Here is a 16,874-nt window from a genome sequence, read left to right on the forward strand (position 1 = left end):
AGCAACTTGCTAGTAACTAGAAACTCTGTATATTTACATCATTGCCATAGAGCTATAATGTATTCATCCATTCAAATTCTATGTACTTGCATAGAAGATTTTACGGTCACTTTCAAAATAACTAAACAGTTCACAATTTACAATTATAATCATTTACAAAATAACATTTTCTCTGACATTAGTGACACTGCTTCAGTATATTGTAACTGACTGAATATAACTGGCTATACAATATCTAATCAGTATCAAATTTAACCAATTTGTCTTATGGCAAAGGATGCAGTATATTTCACCCATCCTATTTATTTCTTCAACAGCAATGTGATTGGCTGGTAACTTTCACTCCAACAACAGGTGTGGGTGTATCTGATTGGCTGACAGCTGACCAACACTTTAAGCAGCCAAAAGGATGAATAGTGGGCTGATTGGCCACTGTGATTTTGCTTCCTATTGGATAACAACTAATTAAATCCAGGCAGAAGACCTGACAGGAGAGGATGAGTCTGAACTGTCTACCAAGGACAGAGGAGTGGCCAAAAAGTCGCCTACCAGTTTTTAACTTTAGCATTATGCAAGAACCAGCAGAAGGGAAAAGGAAGATTTTCATGAGGATAACCAGCCAAGCAATCTCTGAGCTTAATTTCATGATAAAATATTGTTGCCAATTTACCCTTTCTATCCATGAAAGTGATCTATTCTTTCTCCTTGTTAGCTAGGTTTGGTTCTGTAGTATTCTGTTAAAGGCTGACTTGAGTTGCTTTAGTATGATCGCTTGACACAGAACTTGCGAGCGGCGACCCTGGCAGTCCCCAACATGAGAAACACCACTGCCCCCATCAACATGACTGCAGCTGTGCTGTTCCAGTATGATACAACTGTGGGTGGATGAAAAAAAGCTTTCAGCTTTCAAAGCAATATGTTTAGCCACATGGTGAGTGAGAATGGATCATCATTGTTATAACAAATAATGTTGCTTAGTCCAACCCAGTGTTCATGTGCATTATACCTAATATAGCTCAGTCCAACCCAGTGTACATGTGTGTTGTACCTAATATTGCCCAGTCCAACCCACTGTACTGTATATGACTGTGCATTCTACCTAATACATGTATTGCTCAGTCCAACCCAGTGTACATGTGTGTTGTACCTAATATTGCTCAGTCCAACCCAGTGTACATGACTGTGTTTTCTACCTAATGTTGCTCAGTCCAACCCAGTGTACATGTGTGTTCTACCTAATACACATGTATGTTGCTCAGTCCAACCCAGTGTACATGTGTGTTGTACCTAATATTGCTCAGTCCAACCGACTGTACATGACTGTGTACCTAATGTTGCTCAGTCCAACCCAGTGTACATGTGTGTTATACCTTGCTCAGTCCAACCCAGTGTACATATACCTAATATATGTGTTCATGTTGTATATACCTTGTCTCTCAGGCCTGTTCTGTTCTATATACACCATCTCAGCAGGTCCATCGTAGTTGTGTCCGACTGCTGTCACGCTTCTGACCAAGTGGTTGTACTGTACATGTACAAAAAAAATCCTGTTTTTAGTTTTTCTTTTTCATCAATGCATGTGATTGAAACTGGTTTATAGCAAAATGTTATTTGGTAAAATTCTGTACAAGTGAACTATTTACTGTGTTTGTGGCCATCTTGCAACAAAGTTTGGTCGTTAATAGACATTTATTTGAGTTTTGGGCTACAATCATATCTCAAGTGGGAAACACAAGTGTGCAAGATGACAAAAAAAGGAAAGCAAGTGCATGTCCATGATTCGCAGATTAAAAACTTTTAGCCTCCTACTGCGGTCCCCCGAAAGTGCGAAATGGAACGAAATGGAACGAAATGGAACGAAATGGAACGAAATGGAACGAAGTAAAATAACAAATGTAACATCATGAAATAAAATACCAGTAGATAACGAATTATAAGGAGTAGACCGGAACAGGAAGCATTTCAAATACAGAAGTGAGTGGTAAATACATATTAATATAACGTGTTTTATTTCTAATCTATGTGATAATATCAAATACAACGTTTTTGTCGCGTTTGTGTGGCTAGATTCTTCCCTGAAAATGGAGGCGTTGCGTGCAAAGAGATCCGCCGCTCTTCCTTGTGTCCCAACGATCTGTAAATGAACTGCTGCAAATAGCAGGGAAAGCAAGCAAACGGAACTGAGTATCGAAGTTATAATTAGGACCAGATTATACAGAACTTGGTGGCATGAGGCAAGCATAATCTTATTATGTAAACAGCTAGCGTGTTTGCGTGTTGTGTGAACCGTGAAATACATGTCCTGCTCGTTCACACCCTCCCTTTGTTTTGTAGTGAACAAGGAAGCAGAAATGTCCCCAGGGGTAGTTCTCAGTCCACGTCCGTGATTGAATGGAGTGTGAAATGTCACATTGGTGACGCAGCGCAGAGCTGCATTTGCATATCATTAACGGAGGGGTCCATTCTCCGACAGCCAACCAGCCGAACAATTGGTTGTATCAAAATCGTTGTTGCGGAGATGTGCATATGCTACGTACTAGTTATAGACTAAAACCGTATGTAAATAAAACTTGGAAGTCGGCGTTTGATTCAACCTGTCCGTAGCACGCCCACGTGCACAGTTCCGATGCGCTGGCAACATTGGCATTCATTTGCATGCGGGGCTCCATTTGCAACACGCAAACACGCTGTATAAATAATAAAATTACGCTTGCCTCATGCCCTCTTGGTAAATTATGAGATGCTATGTTACCACCAACTTCTGTATAATCTAGTCCTTACTTCGATACTCAGTTCCGTTTGCTTGTTTTCCCTGCTATTGTCAGCAGTTCATTTGCAGATCGTTGGTAAACACAAAGGAAGAGCGGTGGATCTCTTTACACGCGGCGCTCCCATTTTCAGGGAAGAAACTGGCCACACAAACGAGGCAAAAACGTTTTATTTACTATTATCAAACAGATTCAAGAAATAGAACACGTTATATTATGTATTTGCTTCCTGTTCCCGTCTACTGTGAATATTACAACGTTCCTTATATTTCGCTATCTACTGGTATTTCGTTTCATGATGCTACATATGTTTTAGTTCGTTTCATTTCGTTTCATTTTGTTCCATTTCGTTCCATTTTGTTTCATTTCGTTCCATTTCGTTCCATTTCATACTTTCGGGGGACCCTCCTACTGTCTGACTTTAATAATACAATAAACTGTGCGACCATCCGACCAGTAATAGAGTACTGCATGCCTGTCTGGCATCATAGCTTATAACCAATCAGCAAACAACAGGCATCGAACTTGTACAGAAACGGACATGTCGCATCATTCTCGGGAGGGCCTCACACAGACTACAACACAGCAGTCAATGTATGTGCACTGGAGAAACTTGCTAGCACAAGAGCCAACATCTGTGTGAGATTTGCAAACAACATGGCAGCATCCGAGAGGACTGTCCAGTTACCGTACCCGCTTCCAGGGTACAAACACTCGGATGGTCACTCAGGAACTCTAACGAACTAACCCTACCAGTCTGCCGAACGGTTAGATTCATGCATAGTCCGGTACCATCACTGTTACAACTCCTGAACACCGCGAAATGATTTGGATGAAATTGGTTTGTAATTAATTTAACGGCAATGAGTTAATACTAATAATAACTGTATATACTTTTCAAGGTGTAATGTCTTGTTTGTAAACCAAGTACGGAAGACACAATTCAGCCTTTGGCTGCAATGCCTTTTTATCAATAAAACTTCTTGATTGATTGATTGATTGATTGATTGATTGATTGATTGATTGATTGATTTGTTACTTAAGCTGCATTTTGTTATCCAATTATTTCTATGAATCAATTTGCTGGGTAGACTAAATAAATGGACCAGATGTGATCTCAGGTACAATTCAGGTTCTCGGGTTCTTAAAATTCAGTGTTAATGTTGAAGTGGTGGAATCCATTGTAGTTTATACCACAGATCAATGGTGCTAACTGACCTGGTCTGTTACATAGATGACCTTGTTGGTGGGGTCCAAGGTCAGCCCTGTGGGGTGGAAGAATCGGGCGCCTTTGCCTGATCCGTCTTTGTAGCCAGCCTTGGGTCCGCCTGCCAGGGTCTTCACAACCCCTGGGGAGGAACAGACATTACTGGTGAGGAACCATGTTAACATCTAGGACACATTTCTCATATTTCAGTCTGCAGTAATCTTAGTACTGTATCATTAGTGCATTCTCTAAACATTAGGCAATCAGAGATGACAGGCCACAACACTTTTAGATGGTACTTAGTAACTTGTGGAAAACAGAAAGAGAACATTTAAGGTACAAAATGTACATACTTAGGGAAGAAGTGCACTACATTGTTGTCAGCCACTCATGCATCTGACAGAGCTGCTGCAGTATGGATATATCTAACATCAAACAATTTCCGTCCTTTTTGCCCTGTATGTGCAAATACAGGTGATAATTCTGATGAACTGTAAGTGTTAGTAACTGTTACAGTTAGAAGGGTTTATTCTGTCAGCCGTCAGCCGAAAATTTGAGTAAGTTCTAAATCTTCACAGTGTTGGTATTGTAAAGTTCAATACATGTTGTTATTCACAATGTCATTTCCCAACACAGATGACCTTTAATGCAGACACAGTTTGGCTATCTTACCTGCTGGGGTCACCATCCTGATACAGTTGTTGATCTGCACATAGAAAGTATTGAGAGAATCATGTAACGCTTACAACTTACTGCAGCATGATAAAATCTCTTCTCCTGGGGATGCATTTGTGCAATTTTTATAGTGACCATGATATTGTAAAGAATATGCCTCTGCCCACGAGGTGCAAATAAGCTGCACGAGGTCCAGAATCGAACATTACAAAAATCATAGAGATCCAGCCACAATTTCTCCAGATATGCTGTTAACAAACACATCCACCCACAAATTTAAACTGCACCCAAAACATAACTTTCTTAGCAACCATAATACAACAACATCATAAGTGATTCACTACAAGTATGATGATTATAGTTTAAGCATCCTCTGTTACATCCACAAGGATACATATGCTGCAGTTTACTGACAAGCTGACAGGTGGCTTGATAATATTACAAACCCGACATCTACCATTGGTAAGGCTACACCAAGTAATCTTTATGGATGACATCCGCGCGCGCATTGAATTTGGTCTGTTCCCAGAAAAAAAACAAGAAATTCCGCTTCCTGTAACTATGACAGTGCCGCAAATCGTAAGATACCAGCAGAGAAAACTGCCGCATACCAGAGCATCAAACCAGTGTGTCAGGTAGGCTTACATTTGTTACCTACTCAAGCACATGTATTAATATGTAGAATACGCTTTGAATATATCATTTAGTTTTTTCCACCTTTAATGACATTCTTTCTCTCTCAAACTGTTTAAAGTTTGATTTGCCTGTGCTGACTAAGTTGTAAGGTTCTAGGAACACAATCTGTAAGAAAGATAATTCTGACTCAGAACATTTATTACTCCTATTGTGTTATACTTCTATAGGTGTGCAAGAGCAGAGGAGTAGAGGAGAGGACAAGAGGGAGAAGAAAGATGAAGAGGAGAAAGGAGGAGATAGAATTAGATGACAACTAAGAGCAGTGTCAGGTGAGTCCATGTGTACCTTTGTACAATACATGTACAGTCACTCATTGGACAATAGTGTTAAAGCTACATTGTACATGCATTGCTTTGCCAGGGTGTTTCAATATCCAAAATAACATTTGTCCATTTCCTTTTATTTTATTAACATCTAGGTTCTTGTGGACTAGTTGCATAGGTAGAAATGTAGTAATGCATGCGAAGAGTTAATCAGCAACTAATTTTGCCATTTTTATATACTATGTTTCTGCAGGCCTGATTTATTCAAATTATTTCTGTTTTCATGATGAATAAAAGAATTGTTAGTTGTTACACTGTGTTCTCTCATTCAATTTGTGTCCTAACATGTGTCATCGACTATTATATTTCAAATCTAGGCATCTTGTTTTTTTCTGCCTTTCTTGTTTTTTTCGGCCCTTCTTGTTTTTTTTCGCGCTCTCGCATTAGATTTAGGGTCTCCAAAGGACGTCATCCATAAAAATTACTTGGTATAGCCTAATGGAGTAACAAGAGAACAGGTGTGAGCCTGTATTGTCCTGAATTTGGCCAAGCACACCAGGACACCCCTATATATATATATATATATATATATATATCTTTCTCAATAAGTGTGTTGGTTTTTTTAACAAGCATTAATACTTTAGGCACTCTGATACAGTAACCAAAGACTTGTTCTGTGCAAGAACATGCAAAACATCATGATAATAACGGTCTCAGTTGCTTTTATTATAGTTCATGGAGGTAATAACAATTGATGAAAAACAATAAATAAACAGTAATATCTAAATGTCCACTTACAAACTCTACCACATACAGGACCCTGTGCGTGGTGTCAAACGCTATCCCTTCAGGATAGTTGAACCTGGCTGCTGTCCCCTTCCCATCTTTGTATCCTGGCTCCCCTTTTGGGCTCCCTGCCAGGATGTCAACTTCATAACCTGAGGAGGTATACACATGGTTTAGCTACAAATACAATGATAAAGGGTTAATGACCCGCCCTGAGGTGTATATGGTGTCATTAGACATGGTTGGTTCGAATATCCACCCATTAAACTGCCGAGTGAGTGAGCAAAGATTGAAAGAAGGTGAAAAGATTCAAAAGATTTTTAAAGGTAGGTAATGTTACAAAAACGGATCCAATGGAAACCTTGCAAAAGGTGGTCAATATGGAGTAATAATGACTCAAGTGAAAATGGAGCTTGAGTCATTAATGGAGCTTTCTGATTGGTCAACATCATCTGGCTATATGATATAATAATAAGTAGAATAAGCACTCCAAGTGTGTGAACCTCCACCAAGACAATGTTTCAAAGTGTTCCAGTACCAGATTTATATTCTTGCAAACCAGTACATCTGTAACATGAAAGCAAGACTCTGACATGGTTTGTAAGGAACCTGCCAAGGAATCTATGATTTAACACTTGTCTGTAACATCACCCTTTACTCAGGGTGAAGGCTGCAAAATACAATTATTATGGTAATTACTGTTACAGTAACAAGTGTGCAACATATAGTTAGTATTATTCTGCATTCTACAAAGAACTAATTTTGCAACCGTTACAATAGTAAAAAGTTCATCAATACCTTGTAACTTGATTGTCCTGATAGCATGGTTGTACTGGGAGGAAGACAAATAGAAAAATTGATACATTACCATTGCACATCAAGCATAGAATCAATTCTTAGTTAAAAATAAAAAAGACTTTCTGAAGCAATAAAAGTAAATGTAGACTAGACTTAGAGAATATAATCTAGAGGCTCACAAAAGTTCTAAGGCTAAAATGCAGGTCACAGCAACTGAAAATGATTTAGATGGTAACGTTGGTTAACATAAAATCGCCATTTTTCCGATAATGATTGATTGAAATCAATCTGGCAGAACAATAAACCATCCTTCTTTCTGTTATTCTGTCAGTATCATGTATTACCTAATTTAAATTGCACTAATGCTATATATGTTAGATTTTCTCTCTAGTCGTGCTGACACCATAATATTTCAACTTGAAACTACTGTCCGCCGCACGCAGAATGACAGTGCTCTTGGACAGGTGCGAACAATATCCCGGGAGAGAAGATTCGTCATTGATATATGTCGCTAATTAGCTTTTATACAGCAGCTGTTGTGCCCATCTTGACTTGAAGAGAGTGCCAAGGTCATATAAACGTGACCAAAGAAAAATAAATACACGACAAAACGGTCGTACCGCACACATCAGGCCTTCGGTAACATCCTGTTTGTTAAGTCGGTTGAACGTCACTCAAAGTCAACATCCACCGTCATGGTAATTTGTACATTATTCATGGCAAGTTAGCTGGATGCCGTAGCAATGGTAATACTACTATGTCCATGTGTTCCTTGTTGTGTTAGGAGCAAACTTTGAGGACAATATCGTCCTCAGTCCACTGTCACACGCAACATTTAGACAAAAAAGTGTTCCTCACAAACCTTTGTCGTCTGCTTGACAACAGGATTCTGGGTAATAATATGGCGGCGGGAAAATACACGTGCCGTAGGTTGTAGCAACAAAGAGGAGTTTTGATGATTGATCACACTTAGAATCCTGTTGCAGGTTAGCAAAAGGGATTGTAATAAGTTGTATTGTAAATAATTGTGTTTAGCAGGAAGCGGATGTGACATTTGTCTTATAAACCAGCAAACAACCGTGTAGTGTGATTCTCCCACGAACCTCCCAGACTCTGTCAATAAGGGACGGAGAGTTTTTGACGTCGCCAACTTCTATTGCATGGTTATCGAAGCTTTCCAGCCAGTGTTCTGAATACGTTAGTCTATCCGGTTTGCATTGCTGGCGTTATAACTGATTTTGCATCTATCACATATCCCTAAAATACACCGTTTCTAAAAATGGCGAATTTAATTACCCCGCGAATCTATGTTAACCAACGTTACTGTTTGCCAATGTTTTGATAAACGGGTTAAAATCTGAACTGAATGTGAATATCCGATTCAACAGAATTCAAACACTAATAGTTCTATCAGGTTAGTAAGTCACTAGATAACAAGTTCTTTTTTTCTTTTTTTTAAAATCATTCTTTTTATTAATTTTCACAAACATAAGAAAAACATACAGACAAAATAATACTGGAAGGACATGTGGAAACACAACAAAACCGATAAATAAAATCCAGAAAACAAAGAGAATAACGTATAACGGTTACACATTTGAGCATAAGGAAAGAGTATCAAACTGAAGCTGTCTTGTGTTATCCACTATGTTTTTAACATTAATGCGATTTCCCCCCATTTACGGATATGTTTGTCTATTTTATCCATCCTTTTTGCTATAATGTATTCTAATCTATGAAAGTATGCTACATATGAGATGAAGGCTTGTAGATTAAGAGAATATTGACGGTTTTTGAAAATAAATTGTTTGCCTAGGAGGATAATTAAGTTGGAAGATACTGGACATCGACAGTTCAAGTCACCAAAGATAACTTTAAAAAGGTTCAGATTTAGATGTTGCCCAGCATTGTTGAAGAACCAGTCTTCCACTTGTATCCAGAATTTTGTAACAACTCTACAATAAAAAAAGAGATGGAAAACTGTTTCTTCGTATTCCTTACAATAACCACATAAAGGCAACTCTACCAATCCCCAAGTGTACAAAGTTTTGTTAACGGTCAAGTTTTTGAATTATAGCTTATGTTGGAACATGCGAGAACTTGAGTCGATTGAAATTTTGAAATGTAGGCTATACACCTTTTGCCATAGTATTGGACAGTTGAAATAATCTTCCCATGTGTACTGTATCCTGTCTGAAGTTTCCCATAATCTGGCTTCATTCATGTAGAAAGCATATAAGTATTTATTAATATTTTTACCATGTAGCCAGGTTATGTCTCTACAGGCAGGAATGCAAACACGAAGTTCTGTTGAGTCTAGTTTTATAATATGTTTCCATTGAGCGGGAATTGCTGATATAAGTTGATGGTATTGATATGCTGTACAGACCTCTCCAAATTTGAGTACGAAGTTGTGAAAAGATAGAAAATTATTCTCAGCATCAATTAAGTCATTTACAAAAAGTACATTTTTGTTAAAGAAAGCTGAGGAGAAGAAGGGTTGCCTACTTATACAAATATGTGAGTTCAGGCAAAGGAGCTGCTGTTTGACTTGTGTGCTATTTTCTGGCGGGCGTAGTTGGTACTTCAACCAGCTTTGTATAATTATAACCTGGCGTAAAAACGAACTGACCGGGGCTATTTTCTTAACCAAAATTTCGAAGTCAGTAGTTTTAAGCTGTGCAAAAGGAAATACATTGGTTCTAAAAATAGGGCTAGAAAAGAATAGATATTTTGAGCAAAACCAATTTCCATTACTATGTAATTTTGGCACCCAAGAAGCTTTCAGTTTTTGATCGGTAGCTCGCAAGTTTTGCAATTTTAAACCACCTTGATTATAGACATTATATATTGTTTTCCGCTTAATTCGCTCAGGTCCGTCCCCCCATAAGAACTTGAAGATCTTTTTCTCATACTTGTCGAAGAAAGGCAATGATGGGGAAGGGAGCGAACTCAGTAGAAAGATGAATTGGTAGACTATAAGTGTATTTACTAGAGTGATTTTTCCTATAAGAGATAGTGCTTTCCCTTTCCAGGGTTTTAAAATTTTATCTATTTTTAAATACTTTCGGTCAAAGTTGATTGACACAATATCTGTTAAATTAATGGGAATATGGATCCCTAAAATTTCTGTGGGTCCATCCGTCCATTGTATGGGCAGAGAAGAGGGTAAATGAAAGTGTGTGCCCTTTAGGGAGCCAATGCGAAGTATAGAGCACTTGTCAAAGTTCGGTACTAGACCAGACAATAAAGCAAAGATATCTATATCATTAGTAAGGGCCTACAGAGAGCCAAGGGTTGGAGCGAGCGGAAAATTGGAATCGTCCGCGTATTGCAAGATTTTTGTTTCGATTCCATGAATATTTAGACCTTTCATTTCATTGTTACCTCTAATTTTGATAGCCAATATTTCAACCCCTAAAATAAAAAGGTAGGGAGAAAGTGGGCAGCCTTGACGGACTCCACGGGTGATTGGAAATGATTCAGAGATATACCCATAATTTATTACTTTACTAACAACATTCTTATACAAAATCTTTATCCAGTGAAGGAAGGAGTCTCCAAATCCAAAATATCTTAACACTTTGAGAATGAAGTCTTGTCTTATTGTGTCAAAAGCTTTCTAAAAGTCGGCGATAAAGATTAAGCCTGGCTTTTCGTTAAGTTCATAATATTCTATGATTTCTAAGATCTTTCGTATGCTATCGCTAATATTTCGTCCTTGTAGAAGTCCAGTTTGATCATATGATATAAGGCTTGAAATTACGTATTTCATGCGTAATGTGATACATTTTGATAGTATTCTGGTGTCACAATTTAACAATGTTATGGGTCTCCAATTTTTCATACAAGTGGGATTTTTATCCTGACCAGTGGCATCCTGTTTAAGAATTTGAGAAATGACCCCAATCTTTTGGAATTCGGACAGATGCCCCACCTGAGAGGAATAATTAAATGAGTCTAACATTGGTTGTTTTATGATATTAAAAAAGGTCCTATAAAATTCAGTAGGGAGTCCGTCAAGACCTGGGGACTTTCCACTGGAGAATGATTCAATAGCTATTTTTAATTCATTTTCAGTTATTAAACCTTCACAACTGTTACGTTGGTCAAATGTTAACACAGGGGCCTGTTTGGGAAAAAAAGGATAAGAATACCTCACTGTCTAAAGGCATGGGTGGATCTTGGAATGTATAAAGATTAGCATAGAATTTAACTTGCTCCTGCAGAATGTTTTGATGATCCGTGAGGATCAATCCATCTGAAGTCACAAGTTTTGTCATATTTTTCCTGGCATGACCCCTGCTAACTAAATTCATTAAAAATTTTGTACATTTTTCTCCCTGTTCCATAAATTTGGCTCTTCTGCTTGCAATCAGATTATTAGCTTTTGCTTGGTAAATTAATTCTAGTTCATATTTTTTCCTCTGTAGCTCATAAAAGGTATCGCTATCTGGGGATGCGTCAAGTAATTCCTGCAAGCTGTTGATCTCTCTTATAATTGATAGTTCAGAATTTCTACTTTGCTTCCGTTTCCAGGAAGAAAAGTTTATTATGTGGCCGCGGACAGCACACTTGAAGGACTCCCAGACCATGTGAGGGTTAGCTGAACCATTATTAAACATAAAGAATTCTGAAACAAAATTTGAGGTCTCCCTAACAAATATTTGGTCATTTAAAAGTTCTTGGTTGAATTTCCAAAAGCCAGGGCCTCTTGGCATGACAGAAGTTATCACAGACAGACCAATCAAAGAATGGTCTGATCTTAAGCTGTCTTCAATAACAACATTGTCGATTTGAGAATTTAACGAAAAGGATTAACCAAAAAGTAGTCAATACGACTAGCTTGGAGACGCCGCCTCCAGGTGTAACGTATTGCTGTTGGGTTTCTACTCCTGTATATATCAATTAAGTCTAGGTTCGCACATAGTTCATTAATCGCTTTGCAACATTTGGGGTGATTATCTATCGTTTGGTGTCCAGATCTATCAACCTTAGGATTCAGAACAGTGTTAAAATCTCCTACTATAATGGTATGTAATCCTGTAAGTGTATTCTGTATATAAGATTCTAGGTCAACAAAGACCGAGGGGTCATCTGTATTGGAAGCATAAATATTTGTTAAACAAAAACGAAAAGAATTTAAGGTGATGTCCAATGTCATCCATCGGCCAATGTCATCACTCAGAGTACTGTGAACAGTGTAAGAAAGGTGTTTCTTGAATAGTATAAATGTACCTCGACTATTACTTAAACCATGATTGATTTATTTTATTGAACTGTCCCAGTCGTGCAACCATTTCTGTTCGTCTTTTGGTGTCGAATGTGTTTCTTGTAAGCAACAAAGATCGTAAGATAATCTCTCAACCAGGTAAATATTTGACTATGCTTTCTGCGGTCGCCTAGACATGATTACAGCCATAGCTACAAATACTAAGTTTTGGAAAAGCCATTTGAGAAGTAAAAAAGATACATTGATTGAATACTGTCGAAGCTAAGGGGCGACCGTAGAAAGGCAAAGGATGGATAAAATAAAATCAACAGTATGCTATAGCTCAGTACATGGTAATAGGGGTCAACTGAACAAAATATCAGCAAAGTAAATCTAATAGAATATAGGGGTGAACATAGTAGAATGTACAGAGAAATATCATGTGACAGAGTAGCAACTAAAATAAAACAATGGTTGATCAAATGCAAACACAATATGAAACATAAATTCAAACACAGAAACACAAGGTTGGATAGTTCACAAGAAACAGTGAAATGAGGAAACATATAGTTTCTCATGCCCTGACGATTCTTGTGGTCTGGCAGCATTCCAGCTCCATGAATAACAATTACTGTTTCATTTTTCCGCAATAAGTAAATCAAAATCTATTTAGAAAACCAAAGGCAAAGTAAACAAATATTGTTGTCATCAACATGGAGGAAAAAGTACTAGTAACAGACAAGTTGATTGATAACAACAATATAGTCAGGCAAGCAAATAACTCATATCACCCCAAATCATAATGATAACAAAAAAGGAACAACAAAAAATAAACAGGAGTGATTTCTTTTCGCATATTATGAGCCTTAATGTACTTTTAATTATCAGCTGTCAAAAAATTCTTCATACATAGTTGAGAAACCAGCCACACTTTAATGCAAATTCATAGCATTTTAATGCAAATTCGTACTGCAAGCTGCCACGTAAAGAGATTTAAAAAATCTACAACTAGAAACAGGTGGTACAAATTCACTGTGACAAAGGTACCTTGGCAGTATAAGCAACACTACATCATGAGATACAGCACATGTCGTTCATACGTATGTAAAATCATTCTTTATTTGAAAAGAAAGTAGGACACAAAGCCCAGGTCACGATGGTCATCACGATGTGGTGACCAGATGTGCAGGGACGGACAAATTACAAATAAAATTCACAGTTAAAATCCGAATACATATTCACTTACATACAAAGGTTACAAATTGATATTGCACTTAGGGCAGGACTACGGTTGCTTCTACAGTAAAGTGTCTGCTTCCCAGTGGGGCTCGTTTCAAAAGTTTAGGCGACATAGGTCTGAGTCTATACATACTACTTTGAAAGGAAAATGTCTATCGCGTCCACGCGTTTTTTCTCCTTCCCATTGACCATCAGTGCCGCGTAAGTGCATTTGGGGGGTACCCAGATCGATACACTGACCTTGCTGTCCTTGGCTTTGTCCGCTTCGGCATTCCTCTCTGGAATTAGTTTACTGCGCGCGGCCTGGAGAGGGGGGGGGGGGGTAAGCGGCTCAAACACTACGAACTTGTTTTTCCCCCGTAACACGCAATCCTTATCGTGATAGTTCACAAAACGGACTAATAAAGGAGGATCAGGTCGGGAGGGTGTAGATCTTGCAAGTCGATGGACCGCGACTATAGGCATAAAATCGAGACCGAGCTCGTTGGCTAGAAAGTCCTTGAGTACTTGCCTACAATCCTCGTCCTTCTTGTACGAGATTCCGCGAATGATGGTGTCCGCCTTCATCGAGTATCTCTCCGCAAGGATGCCCGCGCTGATCCTCTCTTGTCGTTCAGTCAGCAGGGCGTCGTTGAGCCGCTTCATCTCGCCGTCCTGGAACTCCACGGTGGTTTCCAGCTCCCGCACCCGGTCCCTCAGCGTTGTCATGTCGGCGGTGAGGCTGTCAACTTTAGTGTCTAATGTTTGTATCTGAGACGACAGCTTGCCTCCAACATTATTAAATTCCTGTACTACAGTGTCTTGTTGTTTCCTTACTTGAGTCATAATCAGTTGAGCCAGTGTCTGTAGCTCTGGAGAGAGGGAATTTAGGCTCACCTCAGTATTGTCGTCAGGCGAAATGGCCACCATTTTCAGCGTCTTGGGAGGGGGGTTTTGCTGACTCGGGCTGACTTCCCCCGCACTTGAGCCTGTGGAGCGTCTGTTGCGTTTTCTCATGGACGGACGGAGTTTGAACGGGAACAATGTGCAGTTTTACACCGATTCAGATGGCCTGCGCAGTTCAAAAATGCGGACAAGAAGAAAAGGCTCCGGAGCTACCTGACACACGTCATCTCGCCGCCGCCATCTTGGACAGATCCCCGCCGCCATCTTGGACAGATAACAAGTTCTTTGTACACAACCAAGTAAATCGTAAACATCTCAGAGACTGTCAGTCACCTTCCTCAGGGCAATACTGACTGGTATTTCACACTGCAGCTAGGTGTCACTGCAAACAGATGTGGGTTTCTTATGTTTATTTTCTTGTCAACATTTCATCCTACAATACACTTAGCTTCTAATACATTTGGGACCGAATTGTGAACATTGCATGAACTTACTACCTTATATTGTTTGGTACAGCATTGTAAACACTGCATGAACTACATGTACCTAATGCATGTAACGTTGGTTAACATAAATTCGCGGGGTAATTAAATTTGCCATTTTTAGAAACGGTGTATTTTAGGGATATGTGATAGATGCAAAATCAGTTATAACGCCAGCAATGCAAACCGGATAGACTAACGTATTCAGAACACTGGCTGAAAAGCTTCGATAACCATGCAATAGAAGTTGGCAACGTCAAAAACTCTCCGTCCCTTATTGACAGAGTCTAGGGGCTTCGTGGGAGAATCACACTACACGGCTGTTCGCTGGTTTATAAGACAAATGTCACATCCGCTTCCTGCTAAACAAAATTGTTTACAATACAACTTATTACAATCTCTTTTGCTAACCTGCAACTGGATTCTAAGTGTGATCAATCATCAAAACTCCTCTTTGTTGCTACAACCTACGGCACGTGTATTTTCCCGCCGCCATATTATTACCCAGAATCCTGTTGTCAAGCAGACGACAAAGGTTTGTGAGGAACACTTTTTTTTAAAATGTTGCATGTGATAGTGGACTGAGGACGATATTGTCCTCAAAGTTTGCTCCTAACACAACAAGGAACACATGGACATAGTAGTATTACCATTGCTACGGCATCCAGCTAACTTGCCATGAATAATGTACACGTTGCCATGACGGTGGATGTTGACTTTGAGTGACGTTCTACTGACTCAACAAACGAGATGTTACAGAAGGCCTGATGTGTGTGGTACAACCGTTTTGTCGTGTATTTATTTTTCTTTGGTCACGTTTATATGACCTTGGCACTCTCTTCAAGTCAAGATGGGCACAACAGCTGCTGTATAAATTTTTTAAAGCTAATTAGTGGCATATATTGATGACGAATCATCTCTCCCGGAATTATGTTTGCACCTGTCCAAGAGCACTGTCATTCTGCGTGCGGCGGACGGTAGTTTCAAGTTGAAATATTATGGTGTCAGCATGACTAGAGAGAAAATCTAACATAAGTAGCATTAGTGCAAAGGTAATACAGTCAAACCTGCCCAAGGCGACCACCCGGCGGACCGAGCAAAAACGGTCGCGATGGACAGGTGGTCGCCATGAAGAGGATTCCACTCACATGTTTCCAGGTCGAGGTTTTCAAATACAGAACGTAAATGGATGGAACATTATGTGAATTTAGACAGCGCGACCCCCGCCAGGTTCAATTCTCATTGACAGAAAGATCCTACAAAAATTACATTTTCCGTTATCGTTGTAATAATTGTATACCGCTACATCCACAGGCGGTAGGCAAAGGTATTGTCGTTGAATAGCTGCTGAAGTTCCGATCGTGACGAAGTACTCGGCGCGGGGATCACCCGTGCCAAGCTTCCGAGCGAAACCCGAAGCGGTGCCGAAGGCACGAGCGGGGGGTTCGGAGAGCCGAACAGGGTTCGGTGTTCGGCGGAGCCGAACAGTGTTCGGCGGTTTTCGGCAATGTTCGACGAAGCCGAACTCTGTCTGGGCGAGCCCCGTAAGTCATTTGCAAACGATTCCGAGCGGTTTGGCGAGAAAAAAAGCCAAGATGAAATTTTACCCGCAAAGGCCGTATTAGGCTTCAAAACGTCGAAATAGGCCTTAAAACAGAGGTTTGGAGCGAAATTATCACTTTGAAATTTTTTGTCGCCGAAAAGTCGGATTTGCATTGGAAACGACGTAGAACGGCCTAATAAGCTGTTCTAAGTCATTTGCAAACGATTCCGAGCGGTTTGGCGAGAAAAAAAGCCAAGATGAAATTTTACCCGCAAAGATGAAATTTTGCCCGCAAAGGCCGTATTAGGCTTCAAAACGTC

At 39.4% G+C, this 16,874-nt stretch overlaps 1 protein-coding gene across 6 annotated transcripts in view; it reads right to left on the reverse strand.

The window, feature by feature from the left end:
- Positions 1-758: 758 nt before the first annotated feature.
- LOC136438180 (uncharacterized) overlaps positions 759-16,874 on the reverse strand; it is a 35,219-nt gene continuing 19,103 nt past the window's right edge. For all 6 annotated transcript variants that reach the window (XM_066432918.1, XM_066432922.1, XM_066432921.1 and 3 more), the window contains exons 11-16: positions 7,194-7,227; positions 6,408-6,547; positions 4,648-4,681; positions 3,987-4,117; positions 1,429-1,525; positions 759-875 (exon numbers count right to left, since the gene is read on the reverse strand). In XM_066432918.1, the coding sequence (XP_066289015.1) occupies positions 760-875; positions 1,429-1,525; positions 3,987-4,117; positions 4,648-4,681; positions 6,408-6,547; positions 7,194-7,227 (552 nt within the window). In that variant the 3' untranslated portion in view covers position 759. The remainder of the gene's footprint in view (positions 876-1,428; positions 1,526-3,986; positions 4,118-4,647; positions 4,682-6,407; positions 6,548-7,193; positions 7,228-16,874) is intronic.

This window comes from Branchiostoma lanceolatum, chromosome 7, assembly GCF_035083965.1.
Source record: "Branchiostoma lanceolatum isolate klBraLanc5 chromosome 7, klBraLanc5.hap2, whole genome shotgun sequence".
NCBI lineage: Eukaryota > Metazoa > Chordata > Leptocardii > Amphioxiformes > Branchiostomatidae > Branchiostoma > Branchiostoma lanceolatum.